At 46.6% G+C, this 25,429-nt stretch overlaps 1 protein-coding gene across 5 annotated transcripts in view; it reads left to right on the top strand.

Annotated features, from left to right (window-relative positions):
• Window positions 1-25,429, top strand: part of SLC2A13 (solute carrier family 2 member 13) — a 341,591-nt gene that overhangs the window by 79,869 nt on the left and 236,293 nt on the right. For all 5 annotated transcript variants that reach the window (XR_016213163.1, XM_070049659.2, XM_051850398.3 and 2 more), the window contains exon 2: window positions 1,429-1,588. Coding sequence is in view for 4 of the 5 variants with exons in the window: in XM_070049659.2 (XP_069905760.1) it covers window positions 1,429-1,588 (160 nt within the window). In the remaining variant the exon portion in view is untranslated. The remainder of the gene's footprint in view (window positions 1-1,428; window positions 1,589-25,429) is intronic.

Raw genomic sequence — 25,429 nt, 5'->3', positions numbered from 1 at the left:
GTAACCCTGCTTAGTTTTTTTTGTTGAGTATGGATTAGATACTAGTTTTAGGCGAGCTACTCAGAAGTGTTGGAAGTTGGAAACACCACAGCATCACAGGCAGCAGCTTCCGCTGTGCCACAGTGCACGCCCCGTCTTTGTGTTTTTTATCTGGAGGAAGTGAGAAGGCTCATTCGTAGGCACTCTAAGGTTATCTTAGGTCTTCAGCGGCGTTGTCATGTTAGGCTTCCACGTGGTAATGTGAAAAATGGTACTCTCGAGACTGGAGTGTCCCATGGTGCTCTGTGTGTCTTGTGGAAGCCCCGAGCTAGTACACTCTGAGAGTAACATGGTGCCATCTTCTGTGGTGCCTTCCAAGCCCCGGATGCCGTCCTGGGCTCTGGCCCCGTTGCCATCTTGTACAGTAAGCGTAGTCCTAACTTACTTGAAGTCAAGTGACCAAATGGCCCAAATGCAAGCGCCAGCTCCTCCCCCATCCTGACGGGATTCGCTGCTCCCACTTCTTTACCTCTACAAAGCTATCTATGACCTGTTCTCCTAGTATGGGCTGCTGTTTCTCTTGTGCACGGGGAGGCAACCGTCGGGTTTCCCCCATATGAGAGTAAAACTTTTCCCTTCATCTGGTGTTCGGTGTGTTTTGTGGTAGCCTTTTCTTTCACACACCAAATCTTTAAGAAGATGATAATCCATTTCAAATAGAAAATCAAGCCCATATATGTATGTTTATGTCTTAATATAGAAATAATAATTCTTTTTTTTATTTTTGAGATTGGCATTGCAGCATAGTGGGTTAAGCCACCACCTGCAGTGCCAGCATCACATATGGGCACCTGTTCGAGTACCGGATATTCCATTTCCAATCCGGCTTCCCTGTCTGGGAAAGCAGCACATGATGGCCCAAATGCTCGGGCCCCTGCACCCATGTGGAAGACCTGGAAGAAGCTCCTGGCTTCAGCTGGGCCAGCTCAAGACATTGCTGCCAACTGGGGATTGAACCAGTGGTTGCATGACTTCTCCCCCGCCCCCTTTCTGTAACTCTGCCTTTCAAATAAATAAAATGAGTCTTTAATAAAATTATTTTTTCATTTATTTGAAAAAACAGGAAGACAGAGGCAGACAGACAGACCTCCCATCTGCTGGTTCTTTCCCCAGATGCCTGTGAGAGTTGGGGCTGGTTTAGGCCAAAACCAGGAACTGGGAACTCAGTTTGGGTCTCCTATGTGCACAGCAGGGACCCAACTGCTGTCTCCCAGGGTCTACATGAGCAGGAAGCTGGGATTAGGATCAGAAGCCGGGCACCCTGCTGTGGGTGAGGATATCCCAAGCAGCATCGTAGCCACAGTGGCAAACACCCATGCCGGCTGTTGGGAAGAACGGCGGAGGTCTTGAGTAGATGTCTCACGTTTGCCCTTTCCTATTTCTTGACAGGTATTGCCTCTATGACTGTGCCTGTGTACATCGCCGAGGTCTCACCACCCAACCTGAGAGGCCGGTTGGTCACCATCAACACCCTCTTCATCACTGGGGGCCAGTTCTTTGCAAGTGTGGTTGATGGAGCCTTCAGTTACCTCCAGAAGGATGGATGGAGGTGCGTACCTGGTTCCCGTGTTCAGTTTCTGAAATGCCTCGTAATTTGGGGAATGGAAACTCATGGGCAAGCTACAGCTGATACTTGAATCGTAGTGAATTCACAAGTGGGTGGATTCGGGGCTCAGAGTTACTGAAAGTGGACAAGAGCTGGTATTCATTTTAATGATGCACAAGGAACCTACCATTAAGAATTGATATTTACAGGGATTTTTAGCATTTAGGTGACATTTCTCACACTGTGTAATCTTTTGCAGTATTTGTTGAAAAACGAATGCAATGATAAATATGCGTGGGTTCCTGAATTTTATTAGTGAATGGCAAACTTCTTGTGAACCAGAAGACACAAGTGGCATCCTTTATTGGATTTAGGTAGCTCACTCTGCTCTGCAAGGAGCTATCTTTTAGCATACAGATTTAGTTACACAAAAAGATGCTGTATGTGTGTGTTTAAAATACACACGTTATTCTTTGGTCTTTGTTTGGCTTATTTTGAATCAAATGATAAAACTGCTACTGAAAACTGCATTAAAAGAAATTTTAACTGAGTGTTGTTACGAGCAAACACATTTTAGACTAAAGCGTAAAGACACAGACTCCGACTTCTAATCTCCTACTTTATTCTCATCTGTGTTCAGCACATTCACACATCTGTTCCAGGGGCTTTTGTCAAAGGCACCCCAGGGCCCCCTGTTTTCTTCCTTGCTGCCATTTGTTACAACAAATGTTTGCTCAGCATCGACTTCTGTGTAGGTGTCGGGATAGAGTATTGAGCAAAATAGACTCCCGCTCCTGCTCTCATGGGGTTTTACCATGTTCAGCTTCGCCCTTCAAACAGAAGACAAAGGGGTCGATGTGATCGGGATGGAGGGAATTAATCCTTTGTGTGAGCAGCATGATAAAGCCAGGAGATGCAGGATGAGTCTCTGCAGACTCACACCGGTAAAGTTTTCCTAAAAATCATCTGAGAAAGCTGTGCAGCCAGCGAGGGAAGGCATAGTCGTAAAATGTGGTAGTAAAATGTGGTAGCCGTATCTGTAGGTGTCAGTTTCTGTCTTGGGAGGAATTGGTCTCTGCCACGTTGGGAAACTGAAGAAGCGGACGTTTTCATCTGTCGTTTCTACTCTGCAGATGAGCAGAAAGAGGGTATCAGCATAACCTGGTGTTGGAGAATTTTTCTTGGAAATTCAGGAGTCAGTTACCTTTCAGCCTTGATGGCACTAAATCATTTTGGTTAAAAATTGCATTATGTAACTAATATATAAACATATTCAGATATATGAAATAGATCAGAAATTAATGGAAATGAATATTATCAAAACTGTGCATTGATTTTAATCATTTGGCATTAAAACAAATTGATCTTTTAGTTCCAGGTTTTGAACTTTTTGGAGTACCATCATATTGCATGCAGTCTGTAAGTCAGCCTGCTCACTTAAGTGTGACAGTTTCAGTATCTTGGTGCTCATTAGGAAAGCAGGAAAGAACGTAGAGTAACAGTAAGTTTACGGGTGTAGGGTGGCCCCAGACCTCTTTTCAGAGGCAAGGGGTGTGTTTGTAGACAGCCTGGATTCAGATATGTTTTCTGTCATTCATTAATGATGAGCCTTGGAGAAATCATCTGAGCTTCCGTTTTCTAACCAGAATACTTAACCTTGTGAGATTGTTGTGGGGTCTGCATTAATTACTGTGCATGAAGTGGCTCCTCGCTTAGCATTGGCAGACACTTGAGCGAAGCTGAGTCAGGTGTGTATTTCCCAGTGTGATGAACGAGTAGGAGACACATGTGCTATGGGTGGGAAGTCTAGATTTCCCAGTCTGATGGACGAGTAGGAGACACGTGTGCTATGGGTGGGAAGTCGAGATTTCCCAGTGTGATGGACGAGTAGGAGACACGTGTGCTATGGGTGGGAAGTCGAGATTTCCCAGTGTGATGGACGAGTAGGAGACACATGTGCTATGGGTGGGAAGTCTAGATTTCCCAGTCTGATGGACGAGTAGGAGACACGTGTGCTATGGGTGGGAAGTCGAGATTTCCCAGTGTGATGGACGAGTAGGAGACACATGTGCTATGGGTGGGAAGTCTAGATTTCCCAGTCTGATGGACGAGTAGGAGACACGTGTGCTATGGGTGGGAAGTCTAGATTTCCCAGTGTGATGGACGAGTAGGAGACACATGTGCTATGGGTGGGAAGTCTAGATTTCCCAGTCTGATGGACGAGTAGGAGACACGTGTGCTATGGGTGGGAAGTCGAGATTTCCCAGTGTGATGGACGAATAGGAGACACGTGTGCTATGGGTGGGAAGTCGAGATTTCCCAGTGTGATGGACGAGTAGGAGACACATGTGCTATGGGTGGGAAGTCTAGATTTCCCAGTGTGATGGACGAGTAGGAGACACGTGTGCTATGGGTGGGAAGTCGAGATTTCCCAGTGTGATGGACGAGTAGGAGACACATGTGCTATGGGTGGGAAGTCGAGATTTCCCAGTGTGATGGACGAGTAGGAGACACGTGTGCTATGGGTGGGAAGTCGAGATTTCCCAGTGTGATGGACGAGTAGGAGACACGTGTGCTATGGGTGGGAAGTCGAGATTTCCCAGTGTGATGGACGAGTAGGAGACACGTGTGCTGTGGGTGGGAGTCGAGGGAAGCTGAAGCAGTGTGAGCTCTGTGTGGCTCGTTTTCTCTGTTGATGAGGCTGGGGCTTGCAGGCCACACAGCAGCGGCCTGGAGGAAACAACTGTGATCCGTCGAGCTGTTGCTGGAAGGCTGAGATGGAAAAGACTGGACAGGACACCTGGTTGCCAGGTAACCAGCCAGGAGAGTAGATTTGCAGTAATGCCAGTCAGTCTGCCTGTGTGTGCTTTTCCTGTAACACCAGAGGGCCTGGGTGAAAAACTGAAATAAAAAAGGGCGAGAAAACTAGCTTGTGCTCATATTCAGACCTAGGCATTGTCAACCAGGTTCCTCAGCGCCCAACTCATGCTTTGTGGGACTCACGTGTAGTTATGTGTACGTGAAAGCGTGTTTGCTGTTTTATTTTTTGAGATTTATTTATTTGTTGAAAAGGCAGAGTCACACACACACACACACACACACCACAAACACACATACAGATTTTCTATCAGCTGGTTTGCTTCCCAAAAGCCTACAACAGCCAGGCCTGGCCATGCTGAAGCCAGCAGCCTGGAACTCCATCCGACTCCAGTGTGAGTTGCAAGTGCCCTCAAGGGCACATTGGCAGATGTGTGCATCACACTCGCACCAGCATTCAGATATGGGGGGTGCTGGTGGCCGAAGCCACTGCAGCTCCTCAGTGGCCCCATGCTTCCTTTTTGTAAGGTGAGCTTTCTGCGTGCTGCTGTCTTGTACCCTGTGGCTTCCCTGGCTGTCTGTTTACCTCACCTGACGTGGGGGACAGCAGGGACATGGCTATAAGCAAATACACTTTTGGTGAACTACCTTAGCCATAACTTCAGACTCTGGAGTTGTTAGCAGTTAGAGCTTATGCACAGAATCAGTATGTAATTTACCAGTTTTATGGCTTTATAAAAACCCTTGAAAATAGTTGTTAATTGTTCATCTAAAATCTCATATTTTCATGTATTCTTAATTGAGGTGCTTCGCACGGTCTATTTTTGATTTTTTATTTATTGATTTTTATTTGTTTGAAAGGCATTCAGAGAAAGACAGACAGACACAGATTTTCCAGCCACTGCTTCATTCCCCAAGTAACCACACAGCCTGGAGTTTGGGCCAGGCTTGAAGCCAGGAGCCCATAACTCAGGCCAAGTCTTCCACGCTGGGGCAGGAACCTGGAAGCAGAGTTGGGAGCTCACACCCCGACACTGTGGTTATGGCATGCAGGGGCCCGAGCAGCCTCTTAACTGCTACACCCCGCGCTCCCATTCCCCGCCTTCTGAGAGTCTGAACGGTGAACACTTCTTTCCTTTTGCCTCGTGTCTTTCATTGCCTGCCGAACTCTGCTGCACCTGCCTGGCGTCTGAGTTGTGCCACACACCCAGTGCCCCGGATTCGGAGCTCACTAGTGTGACGGCAGTTTCAGAGTCTGCTGGTGACTGTCACCAGGTCCTTACAGAATCACGAGACTGTCAACTGGCTTTTTCTCGTTTTGCAGGTTTAGTAAATGCGGCTTGGAAAGGCTCAGCACCTCCCCATGACCCCACAGCTGCTGCATGAGCCACGTTTTCTTTTTCTGGCCGAGCCTCTTCCTTCTGATGATTCAGCTGTGGGAGTTCACCTTGTAAAAGTCACACCCGTTGGTGATTCTTAGGTCACTGAATGGGTTCTGACACAGGGGAGATGACATTGATTGGCAGAAAAACATCTTTGATTTTGATGTCGTTAAAGACTCTGTCTCACCTTTTGTACTGAGCGCGTCAGCATTTCTAATTTCTCACTGTTAGAGCCGCCAAAGTAGGTTGTTTACTGCCGAGTGACTGGAAGGCTAGTTTTTCTAGAAGGAAGGGCCGCCCGTGCACACCGAATACTGGTAGTTTTCTGGCACGGTGGTTTTGCCATGTTTTGTGTCTGGCTCCCTGAAGGAACGGAAAATAGGATTTTGAAACAATCATTAAAGATTTTCTGTTTAAAAGATGACTTTATTGAGATAAAATTCACATACCATCAGCTCACCTGTTTAAAGTGCCCAATTAAATGGCTTTTACTGTGTTCACAGAGCCGTGCAGCCATTACCATAACCAAATAGCGTTTCCATCACCGCAGAAAGAACCTGCAGGCTGCTCAGAAAACCGCCCTGAGCCCCGCTCAGCCCCTCCCAGGTCCAGGCACCCTCCGTGCTCCTGTTGTCCCTGTGGGAAGTGTCTTATGTCCCTCTGTGGGCCTTTGTAACTGGCTTCTATCAGTTGGCAACGTGAGAGCACACTCCTCCGCTGGCTCACTTCCCAGGTGCCACAATGGCTGGGCTGGACCTGGGCAAAGCAGGCAGCCCGGGACCTCAGTCCAGGTCCCACATGGGTTGCAGAAACCCAGTTATTTGAGCCGCGGCCATTGCTTTGCAGAGCTGGCATAAGGAAGCCGGTGCTGAGGCTGGAACTCGAACACAGATCCTCGCAGGTGGGACTTGGTCATTTTCACTGGCGTCTTAACCACCAGGCCAGCCGCCCACCCCTGCCTCCTGTGTTTTTAGGGCTCCTCTGTGTTGTAGCTGTGTCAGCACTGCGTTTGTTTTCTGCGGGCATGTCATAACGTGTCTGTGCTACATTTTGTTCATGGCTTTTTCACTTGGTGATGGTGTTGGCACGTTTTGGCTGTCATTGGTAACGGCTGTGACCACCTGTGCACACGTTATAGGCCCGACATTCGTCATCGCTTCTCCTACGTGTACACCTAGCAGTGCAATTGCTTGGTTGCATGGAACTGTGTGTAAGCCTTGTAGGATTGATCAGACTCTTTCCGTAGTGGCGGTACTATTTTGTATTCTCAATGGCAATGTATGCTGGTTCCAGTTTTTCCACGTACTAATAAATACTTGTGATGCTCTGTCTGTTTGATTACACTCATCCTATGGTTGTAAAGTGGCATCTCAGTGTGGTTTTCTATTTGCATTTCTCTGAAGACTAACGGCGCTGAGAAAGATTCGATTTTTATCTAATGCAATATGGTGCTTATAAAGCTGTCAGAACCATTTTAGTAGTTAATATTAATGATAAAGCTCTATCACTGTTGGCCTTTGTCTTTGCTAATATTTTTTAATCTTATTGAGCACAGTGTTAGTCACTTATCATAAACTGCTGAGTTAAATATTGCAAATAGAAGACCCTAGGTGAATACGAAAGTGAACTTAGTAGCCACACAGTGATCTGCCCCAACCACTTACCTGGATATGCTGCTGTTTAAATGCAAATACAAAACAAAATCAAGGTTTTTATCTTGGCTCGTGCTATCCCATCTTTGCCTACTATTGCAGACTTTTGCTTTTTTCTTTTTTTCTTTTTAAATTTAACAGGCAGAGAGAGAGAAATAGACAGATTTCTTATTTGCTGCTATACTCCCCAAATGACCGCAGTAGCTGGGACTAGGCCATTCTGAAGCCAGGAACCTGGAACCCTGCAGGGCTCCCATGGGGGTTGTCAGGGGCCCAGCTACATGAACCATCACTCCGCCTTCCAGTGTGTGCGTTCGTAGGCGGCTGAGTTAGGAGCAGAGCCGTGACATGAATGGAGCACTGCAGTGGGACGCAGGCATCTCAGGTGGTGTTAGAACAGCGAGCCACTTTCCTGACCATCACAGTCTCTCCCCTCCTCCTCTATGCAGTGACTCCTGTTCACCTCCTAATTGTTTTTCAAGACATTAATGTGTTTTATTTATTTGAGAGACACAGATCTGTCATCTGCTGGTTTATTTCCTAAATGCCATTAAGAAATGGCTGGGACCAGGCCAGACCAAACCTGGGAGCCAGGAACTAAATCCAGGTCTCCCAGAAGGGTGGCAGGAACTGAGTTACGTGAGTCACTGCTGACTGCCTCCCAGGCTGTGTATCAGCAGGAAGCTGGATCAGAAGTAGAGCTGGACTTGAACCCAGTATTCTGACGTGGAGGATGGGCTTCCCACGCAGTGAAGGTAGCACTGCATCAAACATCCACCCCCTGTTGGTTCTTTAAATCTCTGCTCCTGGGGGTGGACGTTATGATGCCGCTGGTTAGGCTGCTGTGGGGGTACTCGCATCCCATACCCAAGTAGCTGGGATAGAGTCCTGCCTTCTCTCCTGATCCAGCTTTCTGCTGATGTACACCCTGAGAGGCTGCAGATGGTGGCACAGGATCTGGGTTCTTCTACCCCATGGACGAGCTAGATAAAGCTCCTGGCTCTTGACTTTGGCCTGGCCCAGCCCTGGTGATTGCAGGCATTTGGAGAGTAAACCAATAGATGGAAGATGACCTCTGTTTCTCTCTGTATGTATTACTCTGCCTTCCAAATAAATAAAAATAAACAAGTGAACTTTAAGTATCTGCTACTGTCTCACATAGCACTGTCCTTGCCCCATTGTCCTTTCAGAATACTGGACTTAGTTTCATGTTTATGAGCCCTATATGTTTTTGTTTATTTAATTTTTAAAAAGACTTATTTATTTGAAAGGCAGAGTTAACAGAGAGAGAGTGAGATTTTCCATTACTGTTTCACTCCCCAAATGGCTGCAACAGCCAGGGGCTGGGCCTTGCTAAAGCTAGAGCTTCACCTGGGTCTCCCAAGTAAGTACAGGGGTCCAAGCCATCCTCTGCTGCTCTCCTAGGTGCATTAGCAGAGAGCTGGGTCAGAAGTGGAGCAGCCACGTCTGGAACTGGCACCCACAGGGAATGCTGACGTCACGGGCGGAGGCTGAACCCACCCCCACCCCCTTCCACAACCCCACAGTGTGATTGTGAACTAGGTGTGTGTTTTCTCTGATTCACTCAGGACTTCCTGCCTGTCATTGACCTTTTCCTCACTTCAAAGTATGGGAAAGTGCCTGCACCGCAGGAAATGCACAATAAATGTTTACGGAGCTGAGCTGAACTTGATCGAGTCAGAGGGAACGGACTCTGCAGAATTTTTTTTAAAAAGATATTTTTATTTATTTGAAAGTCAGAGTTACAGAGAGAACTTCCATCTGCTGCTACATTCCCCAGATGGTTGCTACGGTCGGGGCTGAGCCAGGCCGCGGTCAGGAGCCAGAAGCTTCATATGAGTCTCCCACGGGGGTGGCAGGGAACCAGATGTTTGGGCCATCTCTGCTGCTTTTCCCAGGTCGTTAGCTGGCAGCTGGGTCAGATGTGGAGTGGCCCGAGCACTAAGGGCACCCATGTGGAATGCTGGCATTACAGGCCATGGCTTTTCCTGCTATGCCACAACACCAGTGGGAAGGGACTGTTAGCTAAAGTAGTAGTATGCCGATTATAGCCCAGAATCCCAATTCATTAATTTATACTGAGAGAGATAGATATGTAAGTCATACATAGTGGAAAAGCTAAATTATTAACCCTATAGTGTGTCTCACTGAACATAAAAATAAGTGAAAATTTGTGTCTAAGCTCATGAAAGTTTCCATCCCTCAAAAGAATATAGTTTTATGGATGTGAGGACATTTCTGCCTGTCTCTTGGACGGCACTGGGTTTTCAGGTGAGTGTTTCTCCCTTATGAAAACTGTATATAAACTTCCATGGGGTCTGGATGACTGTTTGTACAAGGGCAGGTTCTTGCTTTTGTGTTGAGTTTCAACTCCTTTTCTTCTTAGATTGGGTTTTTTTTAATGCTAAGGTTTTCTCATTCCACCTCACTGTGTGTCACCGTTGGTTTTAGCTGTTTCACTCTTTACTTGATGCTATAGAGATGTGGAAGGGGAGCCCCAGGACTCACATCCCAGCAAGATCTAGATGAGCTTGCCTCAGAGTGCACTGCGTCCAAGTTGGGCACAGTGTGAGGCTTGAGAGGAGCTTCGGAGAACTGGGAGGGGTCAGGTCGACAGTGGCAGGCACGGGTGGAGGGTGGGCCGGCTCAGGCAGCGTGAGCCTGCTGGGGTGGCCTTGGCAGTAGACTGGACCCAGGTTCTAGAGGGCTGTGACTTCCAGTCCAAGGGTTCTGAGTTTCTAACCCACAGGAAAAGGGAAGCTGTTAAGTGTTGGGCAGGGTTTGCCACGCTGAGTTAGAGTCGTGTGACAGCGTTGCCCAGAAGTTCCTGGGACTCCGGCTTTGGGGAGGGTTGAGGGAACCGAGTTATGGGGCTGCTGCCGGAGCTCGGGTGTGACGTGCTCCTGCAGTAGTGCAGATGGTGTGGACGCGGTTCTGTCGCTGATTTACAAAGAGGTGTAGGGCGTTTACTGCATCCCTCTGCTGTGCCTGGTCCTAGAGGTGGAACGGTAGATCAGAAACCTTCCCATCCTCAAGTGTCCCACAGCCTTATAGGGGAAAGAGACCTGTCACCAGCCTGTTCGTTAAATGATGGGTGTGGCATTACAGCAGCTTCCACAGGGAGTACATGACAAGAACAAGGTATTTAAGCTGTCTTTATTATTATTATTATTTTTAAATATAATTATTTATTTTCTTTATTAAGATTTATTTATTTATTTATAAGGCAGACTTACAGGGCGGCAGAGAGCAGAGAAAGAGCGAGAGAGTGCTACCATCTACTGGTTCACTCCCCAAAATGGCTGCATTGGCCACAGCTGGGCTGATCCAAAGCCAGGAGCTTCTTCCAGCTCTCTCACATGGGTGCAGGGAACCAAGCACTTAAAGGGCCATCTTCTACTGCCCTCCTAAGGTCATAGCAGAGAGTTGGACTGGAAGAGGAGCAGCCGGGAGCAGAACTGGTGCCCATATGCAATGCAGGCGCTGCAAGTGGCGGCTTTACCCTAGACTACAGTGCCAGCCCCATTTGAGCTGCCTTTTATGAACAAAAGAGTTCCAGGCCCAGTGAAGGAGAGGAAATTCTAGGGAAGAGGGATTCGCAAAGGCCCTAACAGCCTGGCAGAGACAGGTGTGGTGGGACAGCAGTGAGGACTTGGGGCAGCCGGGTGGGGGGCCCCTGTGGTCCTCCAGGGGTCTGGCGGGAGTGGAGCCATGGCGAGAAAGCTGCTCTTCAGAGACTTTGAATGGAACTCTAAATCCATTGCTGCCCCTTTAACAGCACATCAGCTGTCAACTCATTTGTTGAAAGTCACAGAATTTTTTTAAATCACTCACTTTTAGATGAAAGAATTGCTGTTTCCCTCCCCTGTAATAGTTGACAGGTTTAAAGCCATGTCAGTGAGATCCTTCTCAGGATGACATTTAAAAGGGGGAGCTATTTCTAAACAGATTTATGCTAGAGAAAGGGTTTCTGTAATTTAGTGCTCATAGATCAGAGCTCGACTGTGTATGAAGTGTGGAATGAGAGGCATTCTGTATCTCAAGTACAGAAAAACGGACTTGGATGGCACAGAATTAATTGGAGGCTAACAGACTGCTCAAGAGCTAGTATCTTAATGTTGAAGATACTTGTAGTTCTGTTGCTGATACAATTAAACCGACAGCTCTTCACCATAAAGATTGAAGGAAGGGTGTGCCCCAGGCTCTCAACAGCATAGGAGTTTGTCTGAGGTCCACCATCTTCACCTAATGAATATTCCAGAAATCCTACAGTGGTGTTGTGAGCATTAAACGAATTAATGCCTGTGATCATATCTAAAAACTGTCCAAAACTGGCATGTATTATTTTCTGTTGTTTTTAGAAACCCTTTGTTTGGTCTCTATATCGTGTATCTTCATTAATGATAAAAATTGCCATCACCTTCAGTTACCTTATTTTAAAGATTTCTTGATTGATTTGAAAGTGAGAGTTACACAGAGAGAGAGAGTTCTTCCATCCGCTGGTTCACTCCCCAGTGGGTCACAATAGCCAGGGCTGCGCTGATCTGAAACCAGGAGCTTCTTTGTGGTCTTGCACGCAGGTGCAGGGGCCCAAGGACTTAGGCCAACTTCCACTGCTTTCCCAGGCCACAGCAGAGAGTGCCCATGTGGGATGCTGGCACTGTAGGCAGTGGCTTTACCTGCTACGCTACAGTGCTGACCCCCCCGGTTACCTTTTTTTTTTTTTTTTTTCTGGCTAGAAGGTAAATATGGTTTGGTAATGACAGAATAGTTCATGCTAACTCACTCTCTTGAACATGACCATTGAACATCATGAACTCATGAACAAAATTAAAAAGAAAAAAAAAACCACTTGATAAAGACATAGCACTGAGGAGTTTGAGGGTGGTAAAACCTATGACACTGGGATGGTAGGTCTGTGGTGCATTTTTCCAAGCCCGTGGGACTGTGCAGCACTGAGTGTGACCGCAGATGTTAGCTCTGGGCGATGGAAATTTTCCAGTAAGGCTCATCATTTGTTACAAAGGTACCAGTCTTGTGGGGGATGTTGATGGAGGGGAGATGTGCATGTATGGTGGCAGGAGATGCCTGGCATCTCTCTCTACCAGACTCTCAATGTCAGGATGATAGTAGCAGACAAAGTTGGAGAGAAAAAATGGAATTGTACATTTGTAAAGTGTACTCTCTTTAGGTAGGCTGATAGGTGAAACATGCATATTTTTATTCTAAGAATAATTGTTAGAATACATTACAAAAAGAAACACCTGAGAAGCCACTTGGCGAATCAAAATGGAATACTTAAAATATTTGGATAAGCTGAATAAAGGCAAGAAAGTAGCAACACAGTAATAAATATGCAAGGGTACAAACAGAAAGCAAATAAGCAAGTGAGATACTTAAAACACCATGATAGGATTAGATTAGTTAAGTTTAATATAAATAATTATTGGGTACCAAAAACATAGCACAGATCTGCACTGTGTAAAAGAGACATGTTAGTGCTCTAGAGGGGTTGAAACTACAGGATGGGTAAAGACTTACTATGCAGACATTAGGGTAAGAAAGCCAGTGTGGCAGTAGTAATAATCACACAACGTAAACGTGAAGACCAGCAGTGTTATCAGATGAACAGGGATGCTCCCTTATGGCAGCAATTAATCAGAAATAATGATGCCAAAATTTTAGAGTTTCCCTAAAAAGAGAGCTCCAAAACGCATACAGCGAAGTTGGCAGATGGTGGTTACTCAAAAGTGTTACTACACATCACGGTATAGAGGTATACACTTCAAAGTGGTTAGAATGGTGTTCTACGTTTATTTTTACTGCAAGTGGAAAAATCAGCAGAACTAAAGAAAAAAAGGTAAATCCCACCTCATTTTTGAGCGTTTTTAGCTCTCTGTCCCAAGTAGATGATAGAACAACTAGATGAAAAGTAAACCAGGTTAGAAAACTGTGCACCCCCACCAAGTACCCTGCAGAGTCTGGGGGCGGCTTCAGCCAGCACTGCCGCTTTGTGCGGGGTTCTCTAGAGTGGGTCATACTCTGGCATGAAATACGTTATTAAATTCTTAGTAAGTTTAAAAAAATGAAATCTTACAATCTATGTCTCTGATCATGGCAAGATCAAATTAGAAATGATTAGAAATTAAGATACCCAGAAAAATTCCCAATATTTGAAGATGTAAACAATGTTTCCTAATATCCCACGGATCTAAGGAGAAACCAGAACAAAAATCGGGGAGTAGTTTTTAAATAGAAGTGAATACAATATACTAAAATTTTTGAAGGGTGGGTGCCACGGTACTTAAAATAAAATGCAGTATTAAAGTGATTACTGTAGAGAGGAGGGGAGGTCTGAAGTCAGTGATCATATTTCATGGTAAAAAGACAGAACAATCTAAGTAAATCACACCCGGGAAACAAGGGATGCAGAAACCAATGCCATAGAAACACAGCCAGTTTGGTTCTTGGTAAAGGTTAATGCGATTGGTAAGCTGACAGTGACTCAGTAAAGGAAGAAAAGCACTGTTCACCAGCGTCTGGAGTCGCGGTGGTCATTCTGAGGATAATGAGGGGCATCGCTTCTCGGCCTTTTGGCTAAGATCAAGTGTAGGATAATGAGGGGCTACTGTTTGTGCCCCTGCAAGTAGCCACTTGAGAAAGGCGTATCACTTGACAGTCACAATTGATGAAAAGCATACAGAAGAGAAAATGTATAATCTGGAAATCCCTGCATTCTTTAAAGAAACCTGGTCGTTCTGATCATTCTGAATCCTGACTAGCACGCTGCCTGCAGAGCGAGCTCTGGGCCCAAAGAGTTTCACTTGTGAGCTCCATGAAGCACCCAGGGAACAAGCAGCCCCAGCTTTAAGAAGTCGACACCCACTCAGTACGGTCCTTTCTGAAGTCTTCATGTGAAAGAAAGAGCTTAGCGTCACCAAGCCATCTTCTAGACCGAAGACGGAGGATTGACTATCTGGTTTAGAGACGTCGCTGTGAAGATAATCAGAGCAACCTGCCAAAGATAGATAATCAGTGAAATCGAAGGACCAGCAATACCAATTTCTTAAGTTTTATTCATTTATTTGAAAGCCACAATGATGAGAGAGAGAGAGAGAGATTGATTGATTGAGATTTATATCTTCTATCTTGTGGTTCACTCGCCAGTTCCGTAAATGCCTGCAGCAGCCAGGGCTGGACCACGTTGCAGCCAGGAGCCAGGGACTCTGTCTTGGTCTCCCACGTGAGTGGCAGGGGCCCAGGCACTGTGGCCATCCTCTGCTGCCTTCGCAGATGTGTTAGTAGGCAGCTGAATTGGAAGCAGAGAACACCATGCAGATTGGAAGAAGCTATATCTGAAGGGAATTTATTCTCCATGGTTCTATCTAGATTCATCATGCAAAGTAAGCTGTGGAGACAGAAATGTGGTCGGTGCTTGTCTCTAGCTGTGGGTACTAACTTGATGGGGCCCTAAGGAGCTTTCTAGAATGATGGAAATGTTCTGTTTAAGATTTATTTGATTTAGCGGTCCAGTGCAATGGTGCAGTAGGTTAATCCTCCACCTGCAGTGCCAGCATCCCATATGGGCGCCGGTTCTATCCTGGTTGCTTCTCTTCTGGTCCAGCTCTCTGCTATGGCCTGGGAAAGCAGTGGAGGATGGCCCAAGTGCTTGGGCCCTGCACCCATGTGGGGGGCCCTGCACCCATGTGGGAGACCAGGAAGAAGCACCTGGCTCCTGGCTTCGGATCGGCGCAGCTCCAGCTGTTGCAGGCATTTGGAGAGTAAACCAACAGAAGGAAGATCTTTCTCTCTGTCTCTCTCTCTCACTGTCTGTGACTCTACCTGTCAAAAGCAAACAAACAAACAAAAAACATATAAAACGGATATGTCTTGTATCTTTGCATTTTGTTATATGTAGATTTTACCTAAAAAAAGTAATCAACCTTACACTGGCTCTCTCCATTATCTTCCTTTACTTTGTTGACCAATGAATATTTTTTTATTTTAAGAATTATTTCTGATGATTTTTGATCATGAACAATGGTTCATTGGTTGTACTAGTAATTTTATTTTACTCTTGGTTGACACATAATTATATATCCTTATGAGGTTCAGTGTGATATTTCAGTACATGGATTAGGGTTTTTCAGAACGTTCATAGAGGGGTCGATGTCTGGCACAGCAGCTAAGTCACAGCTTGGGATTCCAGCATCCCATATGGGAGTGCCTGGGTTCAAATCCTAGCTCCACTTCTAGTTACAGCTTCTTACAAATGTGCAGCCTGGAACACAGCACGTGAAGGCTCAATTACTTGAGTCCCTGCCACCCACACGGGAGACCCAGATTGAGGTCCACGGTCCTGGCTTTCGCCTGACCTGGTCTGGACTGTTGTGGACACTGTTTTGTTCCCGTGAAAGCAGAAAGGACATTAAAGTTCATGAAAGAAAGTGAAAAGGTAAGTTTATTATAATGCAGATAAAATAACATCCTTGCACACTTTATTCACAGTGCACGTTTTCCATAAACTTTAAAACCCCATCACATCTGTGCATCTCAATTTTGCTTTTGCTCCAAAATGAACTCTTGTTTCCGTTTTCCCTTGGACTTCCTGAGGTGCTTCTGTAAATGTTGTGTAATGATTGAAGTAGAAGGGTTAGCACATCCACAGTGAGTAAGTATCGCTTCTGCAGTGACTTGCTTCTGACATCTTCTGTGCAGAGAACTCTCCTCCCTTAACTCCTCACTGCTGTGTCTAACCCCCAGCTGGTGCAGTGAAATTGCCCTGTTTGTTGAAAGTTTGCTGGGTTGCAGACTCCTTGAAGAAAAGAATGCCTGTGGCTCATTACTTCCTTGCACACTTCCTGTCTGGGAGCTGTGCCATGGAGGATTCTCAGAGGCTGGCTGTGTGTGTAGGGCAGTGTGTGTGAATTGTTATTCTCAGAGGTGACGTGTGTGTATATGATAGTGTGTTGCACTGTTTGTGCAGCACTGTGATTTTGTACAGGTCTTAATGTTTTTTGCCACTGAGTTTAAAACTACTTAATACTTTTTTGCAAATGCCACACCCACCAAGGAGTGGGGGAGCATTTCACCTGTGGGATGGATAAAGTCTGCAGGGGGTCATTTGATCTGGCCCTGCCAAGGTAGCCTCAGGTTAATGGTAAGCTAATTTTTAAGCTGATGATTTTGTGTGACCCAGAAATCTTTTTATAAATATGCAGATACTTATTGGCAGAAAAAAGGTCCCCCACACAATGTCACATTTTCCTTCATCAGAAAGTATCTCACATCTGCTGCTGTAATCACAACACTGCTAATACCCTTGACCAAGCCACTCAGCTGAGGTCACATTATTTTAGGGTTTTTCCCCGAGTTGTGTGGATGGAGTTAATATTTTGTTAGGTTTGCTTATTTGGCAAAAATATATGCATTATCTAACTATATACTTCACAAGGGTTTTTTTTTTTTTTTTTAAAGATGTATTTATTTGAAAGGCAGGGTTACAGAGAGAGGGAATTAGAAGTTGATGAATTAGCTTCATCACCTGATTTTTTTTTTTTTTTTTTGGACAGGCAGAGTGGATAGTGAGAGACAGACAGACAGAGAGAAAGGTTTTCCTTTGCTGTTGGTTCACCCTCTAATGGCCGCCGCGGCCGGCGCGCTGTGGCCGGCGCACCGCGCTGATCCGATGGCAGGAGCCAGGTGCGTCTCCTGGTCTCCCATGGGGTGCAGGGCCCAAGCACTTGGGCCATCCTCCACTGCACTCCCGGGCCACAGCAGAGAGCTGGCCTGGAAGAGGGGCAACCGGGACAGAATCCGGCGCCCTGACCGGGACTAGAACCCGGTGTGCCGGCGCCGCAAGGTGGAGGATTAGCCTAGTGAGCTGCGGCGCCGGCCATTCATCACCTGATCTTTCAGTCTATTATAAGACAGGTGTTTTCTGAGAATATTGCTTAATGCCTCTCCATTCTCAGGACTGTTTCAGAGATCATCATGCTGCCAATCAGAATGTTTTGACAAATGAAAAATGCAAGGAGAACATGAGGTTGTGAAGTCGTAAGGCTATGGTTTGAGCAGCTGTTTTGGACCCTCCCGGCTTAGGAGGAGGAGACCAGGCTGTGAGAACCTCTGCTGCACTCTCCAGGGGGAAAGGGCTTCCCTTACTGGACTTCGGCTCTTCCAGTGCTGTGCACACAGTGGCGCACAATTTGACTTCAATACAACATCACGTACTGCAGTTTCATAAGCTGTGACCATTTTTCTGTTACGCTTGACTTCCAATTAAAAGCATAGGTCATAAAGATCTTCCAGTGGGAGGCAATGATAACCTGTTCATAGCGTTTTGGGTTGTAAGGAGGGAGAACGGAGGAGAGAAGAGGAGCAGAAGATGAGTTCAGGCAAGGTTCTGTGTTCATGCTACAGAGTATGCTCTGAAAGTCAGAGTTACACAGAGAGAGAAAGGGAGGCAGAGAGAGAGAGAGAGAGATCTTCCATCTGCTGGTTCACTCCCCAGTTGGCTGCAACGGCCAGAGCTGCAGCAGTCTGAATTCAGGAGCCAGGAGCTTCTTCCAGGTCTCCCAGGAGGGTGCAGGGGACCAAGGTTTGGGCCATCTTCCACTGCTTTCCCAGGCCATGGCAGAGAGCTGGTAAGGGGTGAGGCTCGGGGCTCCGTGGAGAGGCGGAGATTGAAAAATAAAGCCCAGAGGAAAACAACTTTAGATGTCTCATGTTGGACACATCAGACATGTATTTGAGGAGCAGAGAGAGACAGACAGGGAGCTCCCCCAGTGCTGGTAATAGCTGGGGCTTGGCCAGCTGGAAGCCAGTAGCTGAGAACTGAATTCACATGTCCCATGTCAGCGGCAGGGACCCAAGCATTTGAGCCATCACCTGCTGCTTCAGAGGTGTTAGCACAAAGCTGGAACTAGGAGCAGAGCCAGGACTCAAATCGAGGTACTGACATGGCATGTGGGCATCTCAACTGCAAACCCAAATGCCATCCCCTGTCAAGTGTTTTAAAAGGATCACATCCCTCAGGAAGTCTTATTTATTTATTTTTTTGTCCCTAGTGTTTCTCCAAAATATTTTGCTTACCTGTTTTTTTTTTTCTGTATGAAAAGTGTACCTGTATGTGACGAAGAAAAATGAATTAAAGCTTCAGTTTGATACGGTGTTTAAAATAAGCAGTACAAGTTTACCCTAAAAGTGTGTTACTTTCTTAGAGCTAGTAGTCAACTGCTTACATAGTACTTCCCCCGTGGAGTTCTGATTCAGCTTGGAGGGTGTGGAGAGGATGGCAGGGTGTGCTGCTGGCTGCTGGTGGTGCTGTGTTGGTTCATTCCATCTTGCACTTGCCCAGCCCAGTGGACAGCTCTGTGTCGGGTGCTGTCCTGGACAGGACTGGAGGGAGCTCTCCCAGCCAGCCCTTTGGCACTGGTACTGCCCTGGAGTTTATCGCACATAACAAAAGTCAGTAAGTACTTTCAGAATTCTTTAAATACGAAGTTGACTCAGATTAATGTCCCTTTTTATGAGTTCTACAAATTAATTATAAGGTAGTTATTGGACGTTTCTATCTCGATTTTTTTATTGTAGGAGCCAGTCTCTGCCTGCATTTTAATCATGATCCTTACACATACTGGCCTTGGGTGTTCTTTGTCCCTCATTTATTTGTAAACTGGGGATAGCAATGTTACACCTCCTGCGGTTACTGTGAAGATGGAAGGGTTAGTATATCTGAGTTGGAACAATGCTTGGCACTCACTTCCTGGTGCAGTGCTGAGCTGATACTGTGGTCGTTGTTAAGTGATTGCATGTCCAGGCTGAGCTCCTGCATTCAAAGAGGTGCTCATGTATTTGGGTTGTAATTATCACAGTGTTGGAACTGCTCAAGAATGGGTGATGTGGCAACTCGAGTGGTCAGTGGAGGGGACACTTATCATCTTACAAAATTCTTTATTTTTGACAGGCAGTGTGGACAGTGAGAGAGAGAGACAGAGAGAAAGGTCTTCCTTTTGCCGTTGGTTCACCTTCCAATGGCCGCCGCTGCAGCCGGCGCACCGCGCTGATCCGATGGCAGGAGCCAGGATCCAGGTGCTTTTTCCTGGTCTCCCATGGGGTTCAGGGCCCAAGCACTTGGGCCATCCTCCACTGCACTCCCTGGCCACAGCAGAGAGCTGGCCTGGAAGAGGGGCAACCGGGACAGAATCCGGTGCCCCGACCGGGACTAGAACCCGGTGTGCCGGCGCCGCAAGGTGGAGGATTAGCCTATTGAGCCACGGCGCCGGCCTACAAAATTCTTAAATGCCAAATGTTAGATGGTGTCTTTATTATTATTATTATTTTTCCTCCATTTCCCGGTTCATTCTCGGATGCCCACAACAGCCAAGGCTGGGTAGATGGAAGTTGGGAACCCGGGACTCAATTAAGTCTCCCATATGGGTGACAGAGACTCATACTTGAGCCATCACCTCCTGCCCCGATGTGTGCACTGGCAGGATACTAAAATTAGGATTGGAGCTGTGACCTGACCCAGCTGGAACAATCTGAAGCCAGGAGCTGGGAGTTTCATCTGGGTCTCCCATGTGGGTGGCAGGCATCCAAGAACTTGGACCATCTTCTGCTTTCCCAGGCACGTTAGCAGGGAGCCAGATCAGAAGTGGAGCAGCCGGGACTCAAACCAGCACCCTTATGGGATGACAGCTCTGCAGGCGGTGGCCTTATCCACTGAGCCACAGCACCGCCCCTCCCTACCAAAGGCTTCTTAACCACTGTGCCTAGTGCCTAGTGCCTACCCCTTTATTGTCTGTAGCTGTGTAGATAAGAGCAATGCACGTCCTCTCAAAGGAGAATGACTCTGAAAGCCGCGCTCAGTGGAGGACCCGTCTGGTTATGCGTTACGTTCTCAGCAGTTGGGTGGTGGCAGCCGCAAGTCCGATCTGCTGAGCTATGAAGGAGAGGTCTGGGGCCCCAGAGTGCAGGATTGTGGGTTCACAGGGCTTCCTGTCTGAGAACTGGGAGGCGGACTTACCTCAGGGCAGCCAGGTAGGCCAGTCCTCCTTGACAGCTGGCCCTGCTGCTCCATCTGATAGCACTGCTGGAGGGCCCCTTCTTAGTGTCCTGCAAGGCAGGTGCTGCCCTGCTGATCGTGCAAGAAAATCGCTCATTTGTTCATTTCCAGCTTAGCGGCTTTTACAGGGTGTCTGTCGGCGAGCAGTCAGGACGCTAGAGAACACTGTAAGGGGTTCAGGACTCTGGACAGGCTGGCCCGCCAGCCTCGTGCACTGTCTTACCTCCACAAGACAAATGGCTTTTGCCTTAAGGTGCAGACCTTGGGTGCTTGCTCATTTTTCACCCCCTGGGTTTTTAAAACATTTAGGTCTGTGGTTCTCAGCCACTACTGCACATTAGCACCAGCTGGGGAGCTTTTAATAAAATAGAGTTTGCTGGGCCCAAGCCCAGAGCTATTAATCAGAGTCCCTGGGGGCGGGGGCGGCTGGACACTGGTGTGTGTTCCATGCCCCAGGCTGCCTGATGGGAGCCGGGGTTTGAAACCCTTGATTAAACTTGGCATAATGAGCTCTCAAGACTCAGGAAGGGACTGGCCATCCTACCAGATGACACCACTGGATGTCATTCACCAGAGTCCTCGCTGCCTTGGCTTACAGCCTGGCGGTCAGACCCTGGTACAGCCTGGACATCCTGCTCTGCTCATCTCTTGCTGAATTTCCTTCAGTGCCACAGCGTTTATCCTTCCTGCCCCCCAGGCTGACATCCTCAGAGGAAGGATTCTCCCTCAAGGGAGCAGTCAGTGCTTGCTGCCGACACCATGAGAGGACAGCCCCTAGGACAGGCACATGATAGTGAATTGATTGTGTGCATAGGGGTTCAGGGTGGGGAAACCTTTGCCAAGGGGACCCTCCGCTCAGCCACTGCTGCATGGTGCCCCTCAGTTCTCTCCCAGCATCTCCAGGAAGCAGACTCTGTCACCTGTGCACTCAGAGGCGCAGGGAATTGTCCTGGGCTTCGTGGTTTGTGGGCCCAGAGTTCAGGTAAGGCCCAGATCTCTGTCCTGGCACTCTACATCCCCGACACTGCTACCCCTCATCTGCAGCCCTGCGTTTCCACAAAGCCCCCAGTTTATTCCTGTTAAATATTTTCCTTTGTTTACAGAAATACTAATTTACTTGATGTAGTTATTCAGTTTTTAAATTAAAAAAAGTATTAGTTTTTAACAGATTCAATATGGTTCATTGATAGGATTTTAATAATATAATGAAACTCCCTCCCTCCCTTTCCCTTTTTTTTTCTTATCTTCTTGCAGTTTTTGATTTAATATCATTTTACATTCACAGTACAGTAAAAAGGCTTAATGGTTCACCAAATAACAAGTTTGACTAGTAGAAAGCAGAGAGACAAGGCCATCTCAGTGTCTTAGTGGCTAAAGCTGCCTCCTACAGTGCTGGCATCCATATTGGCAGGAGTTCAAGTTTGGGACGTTCCACTACTGATACAGCTCCCTGCCAATGCCCCTGGGAAAGCAGTGAAAGATTACCCCAGGGCTTGGGCCCTAGCCATCCACGTGGGAGACCCCAAGAAGCTCCTAGTTCCTGGGGCTTCGGTCTGGCCCAGCCCCAGTCATTACCAACATTTGGGGAGTGAACCAGTGGATGGAAAATCTTTCTCTCTCTCTGCCTCCCTCTCTGTAACTCTGCCTTTCAAATAAATAAATAAATCTTTAAAAAATGGGGCAGAAAAACCCTAGTGTAGTGGGAATATAGACAACAGCTATAAATAATAATTGAAAAGAAAAATGACCATTTCACCCATATACAGTAAATTTTAAAGTAATCACGGATCATTGAAACTATAGTAGTGTAACATTCTTAGCCACTGGTTTCACAAAAGTGTAAAACAAAGTTTTACTAAACTGTAATTGTGGCAATACTGATCCACACAGGCATTTCTTTCTCTTTTTCTGTTTCTGTTTTTGTTTGTTTGTTTGCTTTGTTTTGTTTGTTAATTTTAGCTCCTAGGGCTGGTGTTGTGGTATAGCGAGTGAGGCTGCTGTCTGCTGTGCCGGCACCCACTATGGGCATAAGATTGAGTTATCGCTTTTCCACTTCCATCCAGCTCCCTGCTGGTGAGCTGGGAAAGCAGTAGAATATGACTCAAATACTTGGGCCCCTGTGCCCATGTGGGATCTCAGAGGAAGCTCCTGGCTCTTGGCTTCCGCCTGGCCCAGCCCCAGCCATTGCAGCCATTTGGGGAATGAACCAGGGGATGGACGCTCTCTCTCTCTCTCCCTTTCTCTCTGTAACTTGGCCTTTTAAATAAATAAAATAAATCTTTTAAAAAATTATCTCCTGTATAGAAGGGGTAACATGTAATGTTTGTCTTTCTTTGTCCAACTTATTTCACTCAACTTGTTGTCCTCCAGTTGCATCCATTTTGCTGCAGATGGTAGAAGAATAATTCATTATGCTATATACCATTTTTCTTCATCCATCTGATGATGGACACGTCGGTTGATTCCAGGTTTTGGCTATTGTGAACCGTGCTGTTGTAAACTTGGTGGTACAGGTATCTCTTAGATACGGTATGCTCAATTCTTCTGGGTGTATACCTAGTAGTGGGATTGCTGGATCATATAGCAAGTCTGTTCCTGGCTTTTTTAAAACAAAATTTCTTTTTTAAAGATTATTAATTTATTTATTTGAGAGGTGGAGTTAAAAGCAGAGAGAAGGAGAGAAAAGAGAAAAAGGTCTTCCGTCTACTGGTTCACTCCCCAAAATGGCCACAATGGCCGGAGCTGAGCTGATCCGAAACCAAGAGCAGGGAGCTTCTTCCGGGTCTCCCACGTGGGTGCAGGGGCCCAAGCACCTTGCCCATCTTTTGCTGCTTTCCCAGGCCATAAGCAGAGAGCTGGATCAGAAGAGGAGTAGCTGGGACATGAACTGATGCCCTTATGAGATCCTGGTGCTGTAAGTGTTGGCTTAGCCTAACATGACATAGCTGGCCCCTATTTATTTAATTTTGAAACTTAGAGTTACAGAGAGATAAGGAGAGACGGAGAGATCTTCCATCTACTGATTCACTCCCCAAATGTCTGTAGTAGCCGGGGCTGGTCTGGGCCAGACCAAAGCCAGGAGCCAGAAGCGTAATTGTCCAGGTCTCCCACATGGGTGCAGGGGCCCAAATCTTAGGCCATCCCCCACCGCTTTCCCAGGTGCGTTAGCAGGGAGCTGGATGGGAAATGGAGCATCTGGGACTTGAACCCATATAGGATGCTTACATTGCAAGTGATGGTTTAACTTGTTGTGGAACAATGCCAAGCCTATTTCTGGTATTTTAATAAATCTCCATTCTGTTTTCCACAGCGGCAATACTAATTTACATTCACATGAACAGTGTATAATTGTTGCCCTTTTTCCATATTCTTGCAAGCATTTGTTACTCTCTGTCTTTTGGGTTTTAGCAATTGCGTGAGCTGATGTCTTATTGTAGTTTTGATTTGCGTTTTCCTAATGGCTAGTGAGGTTGAGCATTTTTTCACATATTTGTGCCATTTGTATTTTTTATTTTGAGAACAATCTATTGCTGTCCTTATCCTGTTTCTTAATTGGATTGGTTGTTTTTTAATGTTGAGGTTTTTAAGTTGCTAATGTATTTGGGATACTAATCTTTTGTCAGGTGGTTTGCAAATACTTGTTATCCCATTCTGTTCACTCTACCACTTCCTTTGCTGTGCAACAGCTTCTGAGTTTGACATAGTCCCATTTGTTTAGTTGTGCTTTTGTTGCCTGTACTTTTGGGGTCTTGTCCAAGAAGTCATCCCCTACACCCATGTCTTGCAGTGTTTCCCCTACATTTTCTTCCAGTAGCTTCTTAGTCTCCGGCCTCAAATTTAGGTATTTGATCCATCTTGAGTTGATTCTTGTATAAGGTGAGACGTACGGATCTGATTCCATTTTTCTACATATGTACAGCCATTCATTATGCCAGCACCATTCGTTGAAAAGGTTGCCTTTACTCCATTGTATGGTCTGGGCGTTTTTTTCAGAAATCGCTTGTCTGTATATACATGGATTAATTTCTGGGTTTCGTGTTCTGTTCCATTGATATATATAGCAGTTTTTATGCCAGTACCATGGTGCTTTAATTACTACAGCTTTGCAGTTTGCTTTGAAGTCAGATTTTAGAATGTCTCTAGCTCTGTTCTTCTTGCTCAGGATCACTTTGGCTATCCTGGGTATTCTGTGGTTCCATAAGAATTTTCAGATTGTTTAATTTGTTAAAGAATGTCATTGGTATTTTGATAGGGATTGCATTGAATCTATAGATTGCTATAGATGGTATAAACTTGTTAATGATACTGATTCTTCCAGTCCGTGAGCAAGGAGTATCTTTTCATTTTTTGGGTTCTTAATTGTGGGGAGCAGCCCGGACTGGACTGAGTTACTGGAATTAAGACTTATTCTATGCATCTGCTCTCCCACAATATGGCGCTGGGAGAGGAGTAAACAGCTTCCGCACAGCTGCCTCCAGTTCAACTGATAAACTGTAGGACTTGCTCCTGATTGGAGGAGAGCAGCGTACTCGGCGTGTGGGCAGCCGAGTTAGGATTGGCGGAGGAGGACTATAAAGGAGGAGAGAGACGGCATGCACCAGGAACATCTAAGGGGAACATCTAGCTGAAGGAACACCTGAGCAGCCCCCGAGAGAGCCGGCCGGCGGTGTGCCGCTCCCCTGCGGAAGTGGGGAATGTGGCAGGGGGAACTGCCCTTCCACGGAGGTGGAAGGGACGGTAGCCAACCCGGGAAGAACCAGCAGCAAACCCGGGGAGGGCCAAGCAGACGAAAGAACAGCACAGGGTCCAGTGTCGTTCCTCCACGAAGAGGGGGAGCGACATAATGGTGCCGTGACTCGGATATGAAGCCTAGGCAGGGCTTAGTGTCGTTCCTCCACGAAGA

Source organism: Oryctolagus cuniculus, chromosome 9, assembly GCF_051225735.1.
Source record: "Oryctolagus cuniculus isolate XC-2025 breed Fujian yellow rabbit chromosome 9, ASM5122573v1, whole genome shotgun sequence".
Taxonomy (NCBI): domain Eukaryota; kingdom Metazoa; phylum Chordata; class Mammalia; order Lagomorpha; family Leporidae; genus Oryctolagus; species Oryctolagus cuniculus.
This window is presented reverse-complemented; position numbering and strand designations above follow the sequence as displayed.